General features: G+C 60.2%; 1 protein-coding gene across 1 annotated transcript in view; it reads right to left on the bottom strand.

Annotated features, from left to right (window-relative positions):
- HMCN2 (hemicentin 2) overlaps window positions 1–17,202 on the bottom strand; it is a 37,191-nt gene that overhangs the window by 4,308 nt on the left and 15,681 nt on the right. Inside the window, exons 28-69 of the mRNA XM_026860411.1 lie at window positions 15,898–16,017; window positions 15,567–15,728; window positions 14,932–15,213; window positions 14,153–14,320; window positions 13,872–13,985; window positions 13,596–13,682; window positions 12,902–13,093; window positions 12,287–12,460; window positions 11,777–11,890; window positions 10,957–11,099; window positions 10,660–10,810; window positions 10,214–10,432; window positions 9,857–9,970; window positions 9,601–9,788; window positions 9,313–9,409; window positions 8,875–9,036; window positions 8,367–8,480; window positions 8,117–8,248; window positions 7,492–7,635; window positions 7,231–7,390; window positions 6,757–6,881; window positions 6,491–6,674; window positions 6,213–6,310; window positions 5,659–5,931; window positions 5,370–5,560; window positions 5,211–5,292; window positions 4,787–4,923; window positions 4,530–4,671; window positions 4,179–4,326; window positions 3,786–3,913; window positions 3,523–3,679; window positions 3,282–3,403; window positions 2,881–3,045; window positions 2,685–2,792; window positions 2,464–2,598; window positions 2,035–2,169; window positions 1,722–1,912; window positions 1,176–1,389; window positions 869–1,003; window positions 608–798; window positions 440–521; window positions 30–299 (exon numbers count right to left, since the gene is read on the bottom strand). Coding sequence (XP_026716212.1) covers window positions 30–299; window positions 440–521; window positions 608–798; window positions 869–1,003; window positions 1,176–1,389; window positions 1,722–1,912; window positions 2,035–2,169; window positions 2,464–2,598; window positions 2,685–2,792; window positions 2,881–3,045; window positions 3,282–3,403; window positions 3,523–3,679; window positions 3,786–3,913; window positions 4,179–4,326; window positions 4,530–4,671; window positions 4,787–4,923; window positions 5,211–5,292; window positions 5,370–5,560; window positions 5,659–5,931; window positions 6,213–6,310; window positions 6,491–6,674; window positions 6,757–6,881; window positions 7,231–7,390; window positions 7,492–7,635; window positions 8,117–8,248; window positions 8,367–8,480; window positions 8,875–9,036; window positions 9,313–9,409; window positions 9,601–9,788; window positions 9,857–9,970; window positions 10,214–10,432; window positions 10,660–10,810; window positions 10,957–11,099; window positions 11,777–11,890; window positions 12,287–12,460; window positions 12,902–13,093; window positions 13,596–13,682; window positions 13,872–13,985; window positions 14,153–14,320; window positions 14,932–15,213; window positions 15,567–15,728; window positions 15,898–16,017 — 6,450 coding nt within the window. The remainder of the gene's footprint in view (window positions 1–29; window positions 300–439; window positions 522–607; window positions 799–868; window positions 1,004–1,175; window positions 1,390–1,721; window positions 1,913–2,034; window positions 2,170–2,463; window positions 2,599–2,684; window positions 2,793–2,880; window positions 3,046–3,281; window positions 3,404–3,522; window positions 3,680–3,785; window positions 3,914–4,178; window positions 4,327–4,529; window positions 4,672–4,786; window positions 4,924–5,210; window positions 5,293–5,369; window positions 5,561–5,658; window positions 5,932–6,212; window positions 6,311–6,490; window positions 6,675–6,756; window positions 6,882–7,230; window positions 7,391–7,491; window positions 7,636–8,116; window positions 8,249–8,366; window positions 8,481–8,874; window positions 9,037–9,312; window positions 9,410–9,600; window positions 9,789–9,856; window positions 9,971–10,213; window positions 10,433–10,659; window positions 10,811–10,956; window positions 11,100–11,776; window positions 11,891–12,286; window positions 12,461–12,901; window positions 13,094–13,595; window positions 13,683–13,871; window positions 13,986–14,152; window positions 14,321–14,931; window positions 15,214–15,566; window positions 15,729–15,897; window positions 16,018–17,202) is intronic.

Genomic DNA, 17,202 nt, shown 5'->3' on the forward strand with positions numbered 1-17,202 from the left:
CCCAGAAGCCCCCCAGGGCAGACACCTACCTTGGACAGCCAGGGAGGCATGGGCGACAGCAGACCCCAGGGCGTTGCGAGCGAGGCAGGAGTAGCTGCCAGCGTCACGGCGGCTGACGGTGGGCAGGAGCAGCGTGGCGTTGGGCAGGACATGGGCGCGGGGACCCTCGGGCAGCGGTTCCCCATCCCGCCGCCACTCCACGGAGGGGGTGGGCTCCCCTGACACGGCACAGTGCAGCAGAACCCGCTGCCCGGCGCGCACCACCACCGCTCGTGGGGTCACCACCACCGCGGGGTCACCTGGGCAGGGAAAGAGATGTGGGCAGTGCCGCAGCATCCCAGCGCTACCCCGGGGCCATTCCCCAGGGGTCAGGGGTGGGATGGGGGTGACGTGATTTGCAGTCCCTCAAAAGGAGGGTGCAGAGTGGGACAGCACTCACTTTGCAGGGCCAGGGTGACAACCTTGGCTGCCGTGCCCGCGTTGTTCTCTGCCACACACCGGTAAAGCCCTGCGTCGGTGCTCTATCAGTACCAATAACATTAGCACAGCGCTTGGCTTTACTGGGAAAGCTCCCAAAATGCTTCAGCATCCCCCAGGCCCCACTCACCCCCACAGCGTGGATGGCCAGGGAGCCGTTCTGCAGCTGGTGCAGGCGCCCGCTGGCCACCACAGGCACCCCATCCTTGCTCCAGCGGATGAGGGGCAAGGGGTGGCCCTGGGCATCACAGTCAAGGAGGGCATCGCCCCCAGGGTGCTCTGCCTGGTAGGTGCTGGGGTCCCCCTGTATGATGGGTGCCTCTGGGAAAGGGAGAGGGGTGGCAGAGGAGGGGAGTTGGCTGTGAACCCCAGTTTCCTTGCCAACACCTACCTCTGATGAAGACGAAGGCAGTGGCCCTGATGGCACCGACGCTGTTCTCGGCGTGGCAGACGTAGGTCCCGCTGTCAGCACGGGTGGCTGCCTCCCTCCACAGGGTGCTCTGGCCACTCTGCCCCGACACACCATCTGCGGGGTGAAAATCCCCCAAAAATTACAGTTGGGGACCAACTGGTTATAACCTCACACAGCCAGACATGCTGGCACCCCGGGGACCCCAAAAGGTGGAACAAAGACTGGGGACAGCACCAGGATCACATCCTCCCCCCATGCTCAGCACCCTCTGCCCCTGCCCACACACCAGTGACCAGCTGCCCGGTGGCCGTCCAGAAGACGTGGGGCTGGGGGCTGCCGGTGGCGGCACACACCAGCTCCAGCCTCTCGCCCCGGCTCAGGGTGATGTCTCCGGGCAGGCGGGTGAAGGTGGGCAGAGTGTGGACGGAGAGGGAGAGCTGGCGGACAGCCCTCCCAGCTGAGTTCACCGCGGTGCAGGAATATCTCCCGGCATCCCCTTCCTGCAAGGGGAAAGGGGAGGACGAGAGGGGGTCAGCTTAGGTCTGGGGTCCAGCAGAGCCCTGGGCTAGGGCTCTGCTGGCTGTTGTGCACCCAAAAAGCCACGGCTTGGCCACAGCCACTTTTTCCAGCCCAGGTTAGCAAACCTACTCTGCCCTGATCCACCAGCCTGTTGCAAAGGGATGCACAGGGCTCTCCCACTGCCAAATATTTTATGAAAGCAGCCTGGGATGTGGTAGGGTGCAGAACAACCCGGGCTTTCTTTTCAGCAGCAAAAGACACTTGTTCCTCGGACCTTACAGCCAGCTTGGCTGCAGGAGGGGATGTTGCTCACCTGGGCGTCCCGGAGCAGCAGGTCCCCAGAGGGCAGGATGGTGGCCTTCCCCCCACCACCCCACATCAGGGCCCCCTCCCGGCTCCAGGACACACGAGGCTCGGGGACACCACGGGCAGCGCAGGGCAGCAGCACCTCCAGTCCCTCCAGGACAGCCAGCTCCACCGGGCCAGCCGTGATGACAGGTGGCACTGGATGGGGCAGGAGGGCAGGGACTTGCTCACACCTTGGCAGCCACATTCCACAGTGAGGTGCCAGGGAAGGAGCCGAGCAGAGGAGGAGATGAGCGCTGGGGCCCCAGTCACAGCCTTACCTTGCACGATCAGCCTGGTCCTCCCCGCAGCGGTGCCCGAGGGGTTGCGAGCCACGCACAGGTAGGTGCCCGCGTCCCCTGGGGAGGCCCGGAGGAGATGCAGCTGCCCGTTGGGGAGCACCTTCAGCCCAGGCCCTGCGGGGATAGGCAGGACTAAAGGGCAGGATGGAGCAGCACAACCACGCCAGGGCACGGATAGACAGTGTGCAGGGACAACTCCCCCCGCAGAAGTGCCCCTTCCTGGGGACCCTCCAGGGAACGGCTCCAGTGGCTGCTGCACCCCCCTTGGGTAGCAGCCAGGAGGACCCATGCACAGTGCCACCCAGCACCTGCTGGGACACCTGCAACCCCTGGGCACACAAATCTCGCCCCAGGCAAAGGCTAGCAGGCAGCATGGGCTCTGCCAGCCTCCAGCAGGCTCCTACTCACCTCTGGTGATGCCAACACCATCCTTCTGCCAGGTGACCTCTGGCTGGGGGACACCTGTCACCTCACAGGACAGCACCGTGCTGGTGTTGACCATCACCATCACCATGGCAGGCAGGGGCTTCAAGGCGGGGGGCTCTGAGTGGCAGAGGAGTGTTACCCTCCCGGGCTCCCCCAAACTGGGCCAAGGCACAGGGAGCAGGGCCCCTGGGAGCCGTGTGTACCATGCACAGTGAGCCGGAGGTGTTTTCGGGCTGTGCCGGCAGCGCTCCTCGCCGTGCAGGTGTAGCGACCGGCATGTGCAGGCAGCGCCTGCCTGATCTCCAGGGCCCCTGGGAAGAGAGCAGGCAGAGGGGAGGCAGCAGGAGGGCTGGCAGGGACCCACCGCCCCGCCAGGGCTGCACTGCCCTGTGTCTGTACCTGTGGGCAGGACGCGGTACCCCGCTCCTCGGCTGCCCAGCTGAGCCCCCTCTTTGCTCCATGACACGGTGGGGGGGGGCACGCCAGAGGCATAGCAGGTGAGGACTGCGGGGGACAGCCGGGTGACAACCACATCCGTAAGGTCATTGGCAATGGTGGGGGCCACTGGAGAGGTGAGGGAGGGAGGTGAGCAGGGCTGCATGGCAAACGCTGAAGGAGATTCCATCCCCACACACGTGGGCAGAGGTATTTCTATTTCCCCTCTCACCCACCCCCATTGCCCAGTTCTCAAGAGGGGATCCCATCCCGCAAGGGGCTGGAGTGCACCCACATCACCCCCAAGGTGTGACAGACCCCAGAAAAGCTGCTCTCGGCAAGACTCACAGCCCCCAGAATCTCACCGCTGACAGACACGAGGAAGACCTTGCGTGCCTCTCCGGCGGCGTTGGTGGCGATGCACTCGAACCACCCCTTGTCCCAGGGACCGGGGCTGGTGATGAGCAGCGACCCCGAGGATTGCAAACTGTGTGGGCAGAGCACGCATCGGGGTCAGCCTCTGTCCCGTGGGGAGCAGTGAGAGAGAGAAAACCCCACCCTAGAGCGGAACCCTTCAGTGGGCGAGGTGACTGGTCTTGCAAGTACCTGTAGGCGCCGGGCCGGAGATGTGGGTTCAGGGGGTGGCCGTCCTTCTCCCACCTGACATGGGGCTCGGGGGATCCCCAGGAGTCACAGCCCAGCGTGGCTGGCTGCTGAGCCACCAGGGTGAGGTTGGAGGGCCCGGGGGCGATGGCAGGAGGGACTGCGGAAGGGCATGGTGGTGATGAGCAGAGAACAGCAAGCAGCACATCGTTGCAGGGTTGCAGGAGGGTGAGCCCAGGAGGGATCCATCTAGCTCTTCCTCTTACCCAGGACGTGGAGGTCCAGGCCTTGCCGGTCAGAGCCAGCGGGGCTGGATGCCATGCAGAGGTAATAGCCCGAATCCTGGACCTGAACAGGGTCGATTTGCAAGGAGCCATCTGGCAGGAGCTGCAGCCTGGGGAGGGAGAGCAGGGGAGCCCTTGGGGGGGAGCTCTGCATGGCTGGGCTGCAACACGGAGGGACAGGCAGCTGGGAAGGTGGCAAGTGCCAACTGCAGCCATGTGGCACACGTCCACTGAGCTGGTGTGGGGACAGAGCACAGCTCTTCACGGGGTGACACTGCTGTGCCTGCTCCAGGCATGCCCAAACACCTACTGATGTGGAGGGTGGCATGATCCAAGAGCCAGCTCTTGGTGCCACCAACCCACAGAGCCTCTTACCTGTTGCTCCCGTGCAGGGGAAGGAGCCAGCCGTCCTTCTGCCACGTCACCCGGGGCACAGGCCACCCCTCCGCCCGGCACGGCAGCACCACCGAGCCGTTCTGCAGCGCCCTCACCTCCTGGGGGCCCGGCTGGATCTCCGGGGCCACTGCGGCAGCACCCAGCCAGCACCCAGAAAGTCAGAGACAGGGCTCATGGGATGGAGAACGTCAGCCCGGACCAGCACTAGAGGCTGGGCACCGTCCAACCCTGCCTTCCCATTGCCCCAACCCTAGGAGGACACCCCATAATATTGTGCATCCCTGAACTAACAGCACCACCAGCAAAGCCCCATGGCGGGGTGGCACTCACCGTGAACCTCCACCTGGGAGCGCAGGCTGGTGTCCCCCAGAGCGTTGGTGGCCCTGCAGCTGTACTCCCCGCCGTCGGACACCTCCATGTCCCGGATCTGCAGGAAGCGCCCCTGGGCCAGGACCTGCCTCCGGGCATCCTCCTAACACCCCCAGGAGCCCCCATCAGTGGCTCATCCTCGCCACAGGCCTAACAGGGCCAATGAAGGTGCACCCCAGCCCCTGCCCGTGCACTGTCCCTTGTCCCATCACACGTACCCGCAGCAGGGAGCCCTCCCGGTGCCACTCGATGTGGGGGGATGGCACAGCAACCTCTGGACACTCCAAGATGACCAGCCCCCCTGCCACAGTGGTGATTCTGGGGGTCTCTCCAACACCCGTGATGCTGAGAGGTGCTGTGGGACATGTGCCAGGCGAGTCAGGGGGTGCCACGTGGGTTGGGTACCCCCATACCCATCCCTGTAAATCATCCACAGGCCCCCACTCTACAGGACCATCATGCTGTGCTCCAGCTCCCACTTTGGAGGCTTGTGGCCCCCACCAATGTCCCCATCCATCCACCCCCCAGCGATCCCAAGGACAGGTGCAGGGGATGCTCTGGCTCTCTGGTCCCCCAGAGCTCTGACCCCCTCCAGCACCCCCTGCTAGCACCCTCCTCACTGCACCGCTGGGGCTTTGCTACCTTGAATGTTGACGTGGAAGCTCCTGCTGTCCTCCCCAGCTGGGCTAGTGGCCAGGCAGGTGTACAAGCCAGCATCAGCCACCTACATAAAGCCAGGAGATGGAAAAATTGAGGCACAAGAAGAAAATCCAGGTTGAGAAAAGAAAGAGGAGCCTCTACCTTTGTGTTCTCAACGTGCAGAGTGCTCTGATTCCCCAACATGAGCCAGGGCCCTGCCAGCAGCCGTCCATCCTTCTCCCAGGTGACAGTGGGCATGGGGACACCCGTCACCACACACATCAGCTCTAGGGGGGTGCCCACGGCGATGGACATCTCAGTGAGATGGGACGCAGCCTCGATGCGGGGTGGCTCTGCAAGGCACACGGTGAGGCAGGTGGGCTCTTCCCCTCGTTGTTCCCAAAAAATCAGCTAAGCTGCCTTTCCCAAATGTCCGGGGGAAGACACGCACCCATCACCACAAGGTGGAAGACTTTGCTGGCCTCCCCCACCTCGTTCGCTGCCAGGCAGGAGTACACCCCTCCATCAGCTGGCCCCACGGCCACCAGGCTCAGGCGCGGGCTGCCGGGCACCGGGTTTCTCTGTTGCCCCAGGGGCTCACCGTCCTTCAGCCAGGTCACCACTGGTGCTGGGGACCCGGTGGCTTCACAGGTGAATGTGATATTGGAGCCCTCAGCCACCATCTGCTCCTTGCTGCTCTCAGGGTTCTCCAGGACTGGGGGCACTGGGGAAGGGGGGAGTCCCATTAGAGGAGCTGTGGGAGCAAAGTCGGGTCCCCAGGCTCTGGGGACAGGTTTGGCAGTTCCCTGGTGTCCTGCAAGCACTCAGAGGTGGCTCAGCCTCCCTGCAGGGTGCTCTGGGGCTGCTTTCAGCCTCACTCCAACCTCTCTGAGCCCACCCCGGTGGCTGAGGGATAGCTCAGGACCCTGCTTGGAACTCTGCCAGCAAAACTGGTGTCTGGGTGCCCCCCCCTTCACTCCCCCCAAACCCCTGGGTGCCCCATACCCTGTATCTGCAGGACAAAGCTGCGATCGGCCACCCCTGCCCGGCTGGAGGCGATGCAGGTGTAGAGCCCAGCGTCGGAGACCTGTGCCTGGGAGATCCTACCCCATGGAGTGAAACATGGGGATGGGGAGGAGACATCAGCTCCGGGTCCCGCTGCCTGCCCCCCAAGGTGACACACAGCCACCTTGGGGTGCTGCTGTGGCCACCCTGGTGTGCAAACCTGGATAATACCAGCCCCAAAGCCTGTGGCTGAGCATCACTCCAGGGCTGCTTCTTACCGGAGGACGTGCCCAGCCGAGAGCAGGGTAACGCGGGGGGACAGGCGCAGGGGCAGCCCATCCTTCAGCCAGCTCACGTGCAGTGGAGGGGACCCCCGTGCCCGGCACTCCAGCGTCACTGCTGCGGACAGGACACCACGGACCACCTCCGAGTCGTCGGTGCCTCTCTCGATGGCAGGGGGGACTGGGTGAGAGGACAGAGGGGCTGAAGGGTCTGTCGGGGGTGGGTGGCCCCGAGGCTGCCCGTGGGCCCCAGCCCCGCTCACCCAGCACGCTCAGGGTGTGCAGCCGTGAGTCTTCGCCCGCGCTGTTTCGGGCCAGGCAGGTGTAGGCCCCGGAATCAGCGGCTTGGAGCCCCTCGAGGAGCAGGGAGCTGCCGTCCGGGGACGTCCTGCATGGGGAGGATGGTGCAGTGACCTGTGTGTCCACCCCTAACGTGTCCACGGAGCAGAGATGCTCTGTGCTCGGTTTTGGGGTGTGCTGCAAGGCCAGGGCAGCACCTGGGACCCTTGGCAGGGTGACAGTGACCACACCAGGCTACAGCACCATGCAGGACACCAGGGCTTAACCCAGGATGATGTTCCTCAACAAACAGCTGGGATACGCTCATCCCAGCCCAAGCAGGCGGACAGGGGAGAAGCAGCAGAGCTCAGCCTGCTTTTGCGCATGGGGAAACTGAGGCACAGATGGTGCTGTGCCGTGGCTAGCCCATGGGGTGGTCCCCGCCACCCCAGACTCACCGGGCGTGTGAAGGGGGCTGCAGCCCCAGGGGCTGCCCGTCCTTCAGCCAGGAGATCTGGGGGGTGGGCTGCCCCTCCACCTGGCACTCCAGCCTCACCCCTCTGCCCTCCAACACGCTGTGTTCACTGGGGACCCCAGCACTGGCTATCCGGGGTGCCACTGCACCGAGAAGAGAGGAAGGCTGAGGAAGAGAAGGGGGAGGAAGGCTCCCCTCCAAGGAAGAGCCTGTGAGGTCCCCCGCCACCTCGGGGAAGCCTTACCTCGCACCAGCACCACGAAGTCCTTGCGCACCTCGGAGCCTGGGCCCTGCACCAGGCAAGTGTACCGGCCCTGGTGGGAGGGCTGCAGGGGGCTGAGCTGGAGCTGCCCCCCGCCAGACACCAAGCCCCACTCCGGACTGCTCTCTGCAAGGAGATGGGGTGAAGGAGGCTGCAGTGGCGCTCCTCCACCAAGCCCTCCCCAGGTATGTTGTTGTGTTCCCCCCTTCCCACTCAGATTTAGGGACATTGTTAAAGCAGAGGTCCTGGCTCTGCAGAGCAGGGTGTTTGTGCTGTGCATTGCTGGAGCTTTGCAGGAGAAGAGAGCTGCTGGTTTGGTCCAGCCAGTACCCCAAGGGTTGGTACCCAGAGAGTTCACCCCCACATCCCTGCATCCCGTCTCATAGCCACATCCTATTGCTTCAGCCTCAGGAACGAAACTGAGGCCTCTTAAAATCATGCAGGGAAAACGCCAGCCCCTTCATGCTCTGCCTCTTCCCCTGTGAGGCCCTGCGGGGTCTCTTGCAGCAGGGTTAGAAATAGGGAAACTGAGGCAAGACAAATTTCAGACTGAGCAGCAGCGAGGCGCGGGATGGCAGCCCGGCACAGCATCCCCCTGCACACATACCCAGTGGGCTCCCGTCCTTCAGCCAGGTGACTGCAGGCGTGGGCACACCAGTGCCTTGGCAGGTCAGGATGAGGGGGGTCCCCAAGTCAGCGTCCAGCACCTCCTGCTGCGGGTCCTGGATGCCCGGGGGGCCTGAGGAGGAGGAACCGGGATGGGGTGTGGGAGCAGGAACACACAGACTGGTGTCTGCCATCAGCTCCTTGGTGCATGTTCGGGGGGCAGAGCGCTGGGCCCGGCCCTCGCCACTCACTGTGCACAGTGAGGATGAAGCTCTTCTCATCCCGGCCGGCCTCGTTCAGTGCCACACACGTGTACGTGCCCGAGCTGGAAAGTTGCAGGCGAGGAAGCTGCAGCACCTGTGAGCCTGAAAGAAGCAGGGTCAGAGCAGGCTGGAGCAGGACCAGGTCTGGGCCACCACATCGGCAAGCTGACCCATCCTCCAGCAGCAAGCCAAGCTCCACACAAGAGGTGTCTGACCATCAGAGTCTCTCTCTGAGGTCCAAGGCCTCACTGTGTACAGCATAAAAGGGTGCTGAGCTCCTGTGGAGCGACAGCGCAGAGTTTGTGGGATGCAACCCTTGGCAGTCTCAGAGCGCATCACTTGGCATTAAGATGTTAGCACACGGTACGGCCAAAAGCCTGAGCTCGAGTCCCACATGTGCCATCCGGAAGGGTGGATTAGGGGATGTTAGAGACCACCGTTGAGACCTGTGCCAAGCCCCGGGGGCAGACTGTCATCCTTCCTCCTCCCAACGTACCTGGGGTGACGGTCACCTCCTCACCAAGCTGCAGGATGTGGCCGTCCTTGTACCAGGCGATCTCCGCAGCGGGGTGGGATTGCACGTCGCACACCAGAGAGATGCTGCCGTTGATGACACCATCAACGCTTTCAGGGTTTGTGCCCACAATCCAGGGAGCTTCTGCTCTAGCATACCCCAAAAGAGAGTCCCAAAGGGGAACCATCACTGCAGAGGCCGAGCTCTCCCCAGGGGGAAAGGTGCACTGAGCATCTCGCCTGCTCGGAGCGTGCCAGCAGCTTGACCTCCTCGCATGGGGCGTGACAAGTAGAGGGGACAGCGGCAGCCATGCTGTTCAGGAGCCGTGGGAGACTCCAGCTAGCTGAGGATGAGGAAGAGGAGGGGGAGGAGGATGAGGGTAAATCATTGACCCAGGTACGGTTGCTGGGCATGCCTTACCCTGCACGGTGAGGGCAAAGTGTTTCTCAGCTGACCCGGCTGGGTTCTCAGCCACACATGTGTAGCCGCCAGTGTCACCTGCCTCCACAGTGGTCACCTGCAAAGGAGGAGCAGAGCCCCACTGAGGCTTTCCCCAAGCCAGGGAGCTGCTGGGGTTCCCATGGAGACCTCAACACCTGGCAAGATCAGGGCAGCCTCCTCCTTGCTGATTGAAGAGTGTCCCATCCCCTCCACGTCTTCCATGTTCCTCCCCCAAAGCAGAGTCACCCTGCCCAGAGGGACACCGACCTGCAGGACTGTGCCACCCTCCAGGAGCTGGTGCCGTGGACCAGCCACGACAGGGACATCGTTCCAGAGCCAGGACACCGCAGGCACTGGGTGCCCAGTGGCTTCACACGTGAAGCGGATGGTGCCGTTGATGGTGGCCGTCACCTCCTCAGCCAGGTCGTCCATGCCACCGGGGATGGCCGGGGTGGCTGAAAGCAGGTGGTTATGGGGCTGCCACGTGTCACAGTCTCCCCCCTGGCCCTGGTCCTGTACTCACTCAGCACCTCCAGCTCGTAGTGCAGGCGGTCCTGTCCCGCCGCGTTGGCCGCCTCGCAGGTGTACCGGCCCGCATCCTCCTCCCGCACCGCGGGCAGCTGCAGCACCCGGCCCCCTGCGGCACAGGGGAGGGTTGGGGCAGGGGGTGGGGAGGGCTCCATGAGGGGGTCTCCTCCAATCTCGCTGTGCACAGACCCCTACGCAGCCCCAGTGACCCTGCAGGTCTCATGGGTGCTGAGCACACTTGCAGGAGCAAGGGGACAGCATCTGACCTCCTCCACGCTATGGATGCCCTCAGCCCACAAAGCTGCTGCAGGAACCCCCCCCAGACCCCACAGTGAGGGTCCATGGCCATTACCTAGGAGCATCAGCACCCCTGGGCCAGGAGAAAGGGGCTCCCCATCCTTGTACCAGGTGAGCTGGGGGGGTGGGATGGCATTGGTGTCACAGTAGAGCGCAGTGGGCTGGTCGAGGACAGCCTGACGGTGCTCTGTCACCTCCCCATCCTGGTCTTCCTCCCGGTAGAAGATCTCAAGGGCTTCACTGGGTCTTGTCTGCTGCTGGAAGAGTGGTGGCACTGCGGGGACAGGCTGTGGTCAGCTGTGGGAATGGGGACTTGCACCCTCACGTGCAACCGGAGCACCTGCCCAGGCCTGACAAGGGCCAAGGAGATACTTGTTTTCCAGCAGATACAAACTCTCTTTCTGCTCACCCTGCTCTGCTCCCATAAGGGGCCCCACCAGGGACTCTCCTCTTGCCAAGACACCCACTGCTCTGGGCACTGGCTGGCCACCCAGGGCTCACCTTGGACATGTACAATGAAGTCCCTGTCATCTTCACCCACAACATTGGTGGCCACACAAGTGTAGTGCCCCGAATCCGAGATGCTGGCTGGTTTGATCTGAAGGACCTGCCCCTTGCTGAGGATCTGGAGGTGGCCGGCACTTGCCAGGAGCTGCACAGGAGCCACAGCCCCAAGGCATGACCAGGAGGAGGATTACACACCCAGGAGTGGGACAGAGCTCAATTCTTCCTACTTCCATCCACCTGGGAGGGTCCTCAAACCCAGTAACTCCTCCCTGGTCACTGTTAGGACCTCACCTGCTTGTCCTTGTACCACCGGATGGTTGGTTCAGGCACAGCCCAGGTCTCACACTCCAGCATCACTGTGCTGTTGACTCTGGTTTTCACCTCTTTCACACCAGATTCCCCCAAAGGGTCATCTCTGGCAATCCAAGGAGGAACTAGCAGGGAGAAATAACACAGCTGCGATGAGAAAAGAGCCCTCAACAACCTTGCTTTGCCCTAATCAGCAACAAGCAGCATCTTGGGGTACTGCTGGCACCCCCAGAAGGACCCTTGACAAGTGGTGTCCCTCAGGGGTCTGTACTGGGACCAGTACTGTTTAATATCTTCAACAATGATATACAGGGGGATCGAGCACACCCTCAGGAAGTTTGCAATAGGACAGGGGGTAATGGTTTTAAACTAAAAGAAGGTAGGATTTAGACTAGATATAAGGAAAAAAAAAAATTTCACTCTAAGGGTGATGTAACACTGTAACAGGTTGCCCAAAGATGTGGAAGATGCCCCATCCTTGGAAACATTCAAGGTCAAGTTGGATGGGGCTCTGAGCAAGCTGATCTAGCCGAAGATGCTCCTGCTCATTGCAGGGGGTTGGAGTAGATGACCTTTAAAGGTCCCTTCCAACCCAAACTATTCTATGACCCCTTTTCCCTCCCCAGGGTAGACCAGAGGCTTTCTGGGGCCACGTGCACACACCAACGTGTGTGGCTGAGCACCAGCTGCATGAGGTGCAGCTCCCCAGGAGGAAGGCGTGGGAAGGGAGGAAGGGGCACTGGCCCAGTCACAGTGGTGGAGACACTGCAGGAATTAGAAAGGACATGAAGAGCTCCCGCACCCAGGACCTTCACGGAGTAGTGCTTTGAGGCCTCCCCGGCTTCATTGGCCACGATGCAGCTGTACGTGCCTGCGTCCTCTTCCTGGGCATTCAGGATCTGCAGCTCATGGCCACCTGGGCAAAGGGGGTCTCCTGAGAGGGTCACCGCTCACAGCCACAGCTGTCTATCCCCATGCAGCACAAGAAGGCATCTTATGGGACCTGCTGATAATCTGCAAGCCTGACTTGAGGGGATCTAAGGCTCTGCTAGAGCCCGGTTTCCAGGTTTATAAAAACCATCATCGTCTGATGCTGCCGAAGAGGCTCTTGCTATTATCAGTTGATGCAGCACATGGAAGAACAGCATCCACCTGATGGCCTGAGCCCCTTGGGTCCTGCAGGATGACGACTTCTCACCATCCCACTGCCCTGGACCACAGCCAGACCAAGAAAAAGCCCCGCCCCACTCCCTCAGGCATGCAGCAAGGGCCCACCATGGTCATGCAAAACCACTGGACACCAGCACAGTACCAGGGAGCAGGAGGAGATTTCTAGATGCTTTGAGGGGAACCTCATCCTTGAGCCAGGTGATGTTGGGAGATGAATATGACAGAGCCTCACAGACCAGGGAGACGGGGTTGTTGATGATCACTGTGACTTCTTCTGCAGCAGCATCTTGGACATCTCCAGCAAAGGCAGGACTGGCTGCAGAGAGGTGTTTGCGTGGCAAATAAGCATTAGCACCCACTTAGGCTTCCCAGTGCTTCATCCCCCCACCAGAGAGCATGATCCAAGTTCAGGGAGGTGGACTTGATCACAGCGTGTGAAAGGCACAACACATACAGCATGAGCCCAGCTTCAGACTCTGCTCTGTCTTGCTGTCCTTCAAAAACACAGGGGACACAAAAGACTCACTCCCCCTTCCCACAAGCCATGATCAGAGATGGATCCTGCATTTGATGGACCCTTTATGTTCCTCCACGAGGTCTCACAAGGGGTTTGGAGCAGGTCCAGGACCTCATGCCATGCTGCTGCCTGCAGGACTAAGGGATCCTCACCACCTAGCTTTTGAATTGCCTGCCCCAGGTAAGTCAACATCCCCTGCTCACACCTGAGACTCTGCCTCCATCAAAGACATCATCGTACCCAAAACATCTAGCAGGTAGTACTTGGTTTGATTTGCCACAGAGCTGGAGGCCACGCAGGAGTAGCGGCCAGCATCAGACAGGGAGGCTCGGGGGATGTGGAGCATGGAGCCATCAGGGGAGATGGAGAAGGCATCCCCACTGGGCAGAGGGTGGCCGTCTTTCAGCCAGGTGATCTTCGGTTGGGGGTTGCCTGTGTGGGGTGGAAAGCAGTTTTTGGCCTTCACGCAAAAGTTTTTCCATGCATGAGCACAACCTGACCGGGGTCACTGCGCCGGAGCTTTTCTGGGAAGCAGGGACATGAGCCCAAATCCAAAATTATCATGATCTGGATCAGATTTTGAGAGGCTGCTGGATGAGCCAGCAAGAAGAAAGAAAACTGTCCTGAGTAGGAGGTGATTAATTATTCCCATCACTAAAGGAGAAACCAGATTAGAGGAGTTTTAGCTCCATTTGGGAAAGATTGGAGTTTACGTTGTGGAACAAGTTCCCCGCGTGGGCGCCCCCTCCCCAGCACTTCCCGGACAGCCCAACTGCAAAGCCAGGAACTATCCCAAAAAAGCTCTTCAGTCGATTTCAGCTATTCTCACATCATCGATTGGAGCCATCCATTCGCTCCACACCCCAAAGGGAGACTCAGGCCAGCTGTCCCGAGCTCCATCTCCCACCTGCTCCGCTCCTTGCGTGATGCTCACCCGCAACCAGACAGGACCAGGTGACAGGCTGACCCTCGGGCACTTTGATGGTCTCTTCTTCGCCTGCATTCTTGATGTGGGGAGGAACTAGGAACACAAGCCACCAGGGACCTCAGCAGCTGGCCAGTTTCGCTGAGTCTCTGAGCTGCTAAGGCATGAATGACTCCAGCACTGCAGCTCCCACTATGCCCAGTCTTAATTCATGCCTCTTCCTGAAAAGATGAATCTCTGAAATCCCACCATAAATCATGCAGCAGACGGAGGACCCTTTCTTACCTAGGACATCCACGTAGAAATGCCTCCTGGCCTCCCCAGCGACGTTGCTGGCCAGGCAGGAATAGTGGCCACCATCCTGGGCTCGTGCATGGGTGAGCCTCAGCATCCAGCCCCCTGGAAGCGTGAAGCAGAGAGGCCTCAGGGCCCGGATCCAGGCACCAGCCCATCCCAGCAGTGCTCCTGCAGGGCTGGAGCTCCACCATGTTTAAACCCATCAGAACTGGAGCAAAACGTGTTCCTGAAGCGCTCATCTCTCACAGCATCCTTGCCTTGTCCCTGACCTGAAAGCACGTAAGGGTGCTCGCTGGGGGTGACAGGAGAACCGTTCCAGAACCAAGTGACTGTGGGCACAGGAACACCAGTGGCCTCACAGGTCAGCATCAGGGATCCTTGCAGAGAGACGCTGATGTTGGCTGTTGATCCTGATCCTTGAATAAACTCAGGAGGAACTGGGAATGCAGAAAAGGATGGACATCCATTTGCAAAGCAGCCGAGACAGCAAAGGAGCTAAGCAAAGGGGGGAAACTGGGCAATCCCGGCTTGTTTCCACCCTACTGCTTTGTACAGTTTGAGGACACAAGCCCAGAAGGACCACTAGCATCATCTGAAGTTGTTGACTTTGCAGGTGTTATGGGACAGATGACCCACAGCAAGAATGTGCCACTTACCTGCACCCCCAAACCCACGCTTACAGGGGTGACACCAAGCTGGCCACACACCCTGAGCCACCTCAGGCATTTTTCAGCTCAAGGGCTTGGTACCTTGTCTGATGAGGTTTCCCCAACTCCTTGGGAAGTAGATGACTTAATAAAAAGTGTGAGATGGTCTGTTCTGATGACCCTGGAAAGAAACTCCTGCCTGATGGAGCCAGTTCTATAGCCATGCCTGGAGCACACCCCTTCTGACCCAAGGCCTTCTACGTGCTGGGTTGCCCGAGATCTACTCCACACCAGGTTGCTCTCTGTGCTTATGCTGCATCAAACACGTGGTGGGACATCACCACCCTTGTAAGCCTGCCTGCATCCATACCCCCAGCCACAGCCTCGTCCCACACCCTTACCATGCACCGCAACATCAAACTCCCTCTGCTCCTGCCCCACTGCATTTGCCACCAGGCAAGTGTAGCGTCCTGCGTGGGCCACCTCTGCCTTGGGGATGCGCAGCTGCCTCCCTTGCTCCGTAATCAGGAGCCCATCCCCACCGGCCACAGGCTGCCCGTCCTTCACCCACGTCACCATGGGTGGTGGCGTCCCCACGGTCTCGCACTCCAAAACTGTCTCGCCAGCCTTGATGACAGAAACCTTCCTTGGGGCTTTGCTGCTGCCCTGGATCCTCGGCAGCGCTGCGGGCAGAGGGACACAGGGTGGAGGTGATGCTGTAGCAACTCCCTTGGACATATGCAAGGGGAAATACCAACGCCATCGGTCTGCATGTCAGGAGGGCGAAGGAAATGTGAGTGGGTGCAACTAGTGCAATTGGGCTGCTGGAGTGAAAACCAGCTGCAAGCAGCTTGGAGCTAAGAGAAAAGCTGGAGGGGCAAAGCCAGCCAGGTTAGCTGCATCTTTTCCAAAACACCCAAAGCAGCAGGTAGCGGCTGTGAGGTTGTGTGTCCAGCTGGACCTTGCACTGAGAGAGATCATGGCACCTTCAGCCACCCCCACAGGTCCTCTGCGTCTCTGGGACCCTCCAGCTCACCATGCACCTCCAGGCGGTGCTCCTTGCTGCTGCTGCCGGCGGCATTCCTGCACTCACAGGTATACGTCCCCTTGTCCACCAGCTGTACCTTCTCGATGTACAGCATGCTCCCTCCCATGGACACCAGCTTTGGGCTCCCGGGCTGGGTGGAGAGGGGCTCACCTGCCCGGAGAAGGGGACAGCAGCCCCCTCTCAGGTTCCCAGCAGGACCAGTTCCCACCCAGAAGCTGGATACTGCTCAACACAAAGCACTCCTTGCTCAAGGAGAACATCTGTCTGGGGGGGTCAACACACATGTGGGGAGAGATGAGGCTGAGAAGCAGGACCCTACCATCCTTCTGCCAGCTCAGCGTGGGGAAGGGGATCCCATGGCACTCGCAGGCCAGCCTGAGGGACTGCCCCTCCAGCACGGACACGTCAGCGGGCTCTGCTGAGGAGAAGGACGGGGGCACTGCAGGGGACGAGAGGAGAGGAGCAGATCAGTGATGGCACTGGATGAGAGGAGAGGGGCAGCTCCCTGCCGGAGCTCCGTCCTTCTGGCTACACATCATCCGCAGCTCTGCTGAGCTCCGCACAGAGAACCATCAGGCCTCCCCTGCAGTCGCTCCATGTGGAAATAATAATCTTGACTCTCCAGCTATTAAGCGAGCGATGCTTTTAATTGCACGTGGCCTACAGCAGAGGATGACCAAGCATCCCGCGCCAGCCACACAGGCAGGCCAAGCCCAGGTTGGCCAGACACAGCCTTATTAGGTAGCACTGCTCGCTGGAAGGGTTACCTAACTCTTTCCATTATCGGATGCTGTTCTCTGTTGCTCATAAATACAGCTGGCTGAAAAACAGTAACTCCTTCCCATGAGGGATATCAGTTTGTAGAAGAAAAACCTCAACACCCAGAAACCCCTGAAAAACAAAAACAGCAGAACCCAAACAATCCACCCGAGCCAGGACGCCAGACGTGCAAACGTTTCCCTGGGAAGGGATTGCAAGAACAAGCTCGGATCAGGAGAACTGGATTTTCTCCACTCCCTGGCTACCTGCCTGCAGGAATTTCACCAACTGGCCTGGATCATCTCTGAGAAAAGCCAGACCCTGGCTCAGCCCCCAGCTCTACGGACATGCTGAACAGGCTGGGAGGCTGTAAGGATGCTCGAATTGAGTGAGGGAAAGCGGCTGGTGCCTGCCTGGGAGGAACCACCACTGGCATCCCTCAGGCAGGGGGAGAGAAGGGGGATGATCGCTGCAGCAACCGCCACACTAAGTGCAAAAAAAGGACAGAGGAGCCCTGACAGTGGCAAGGAAATCCCTTCCCTTTCCTGTCCAAATTTTGGAAAGACACCTCTTCTGCATCTCCACTGAAATCTCTGCCCAAGAGTCATGCAAACACTGGCTTTTTCCCCCTCTAACACCCGTTCCGGTGGGGATTCCCTAACACCTCCAGCTCCATCATTTTGCAGAACTTTAATATTTTGGGCTTAGAGTGTTTTCCAAGCCAGTCAACTATCTCAGCTACATATTTTATATATAAACCAATGGTATAGCATATAGTATATCTATGTATACACACATACACACTATATATTTGCCTCTGACGGGCTCTTTCAGCCACAACGGCCCTTACCCCACACATCAAGGT

This window comes from Athene cunicularia (assembly GCF_003259725.1).
Source record: "Athene cunicularia isolate RWA chromosome 17 unlocalized genomic scaffold, athCun1 chr17_part1, whole genome shotgun sequence".
Lineage (NCBI taxonomy): Eukaryota > Metazoa > Chordata > Aves > Strigiformes > Strigidae > Athene > Athene cunicularia.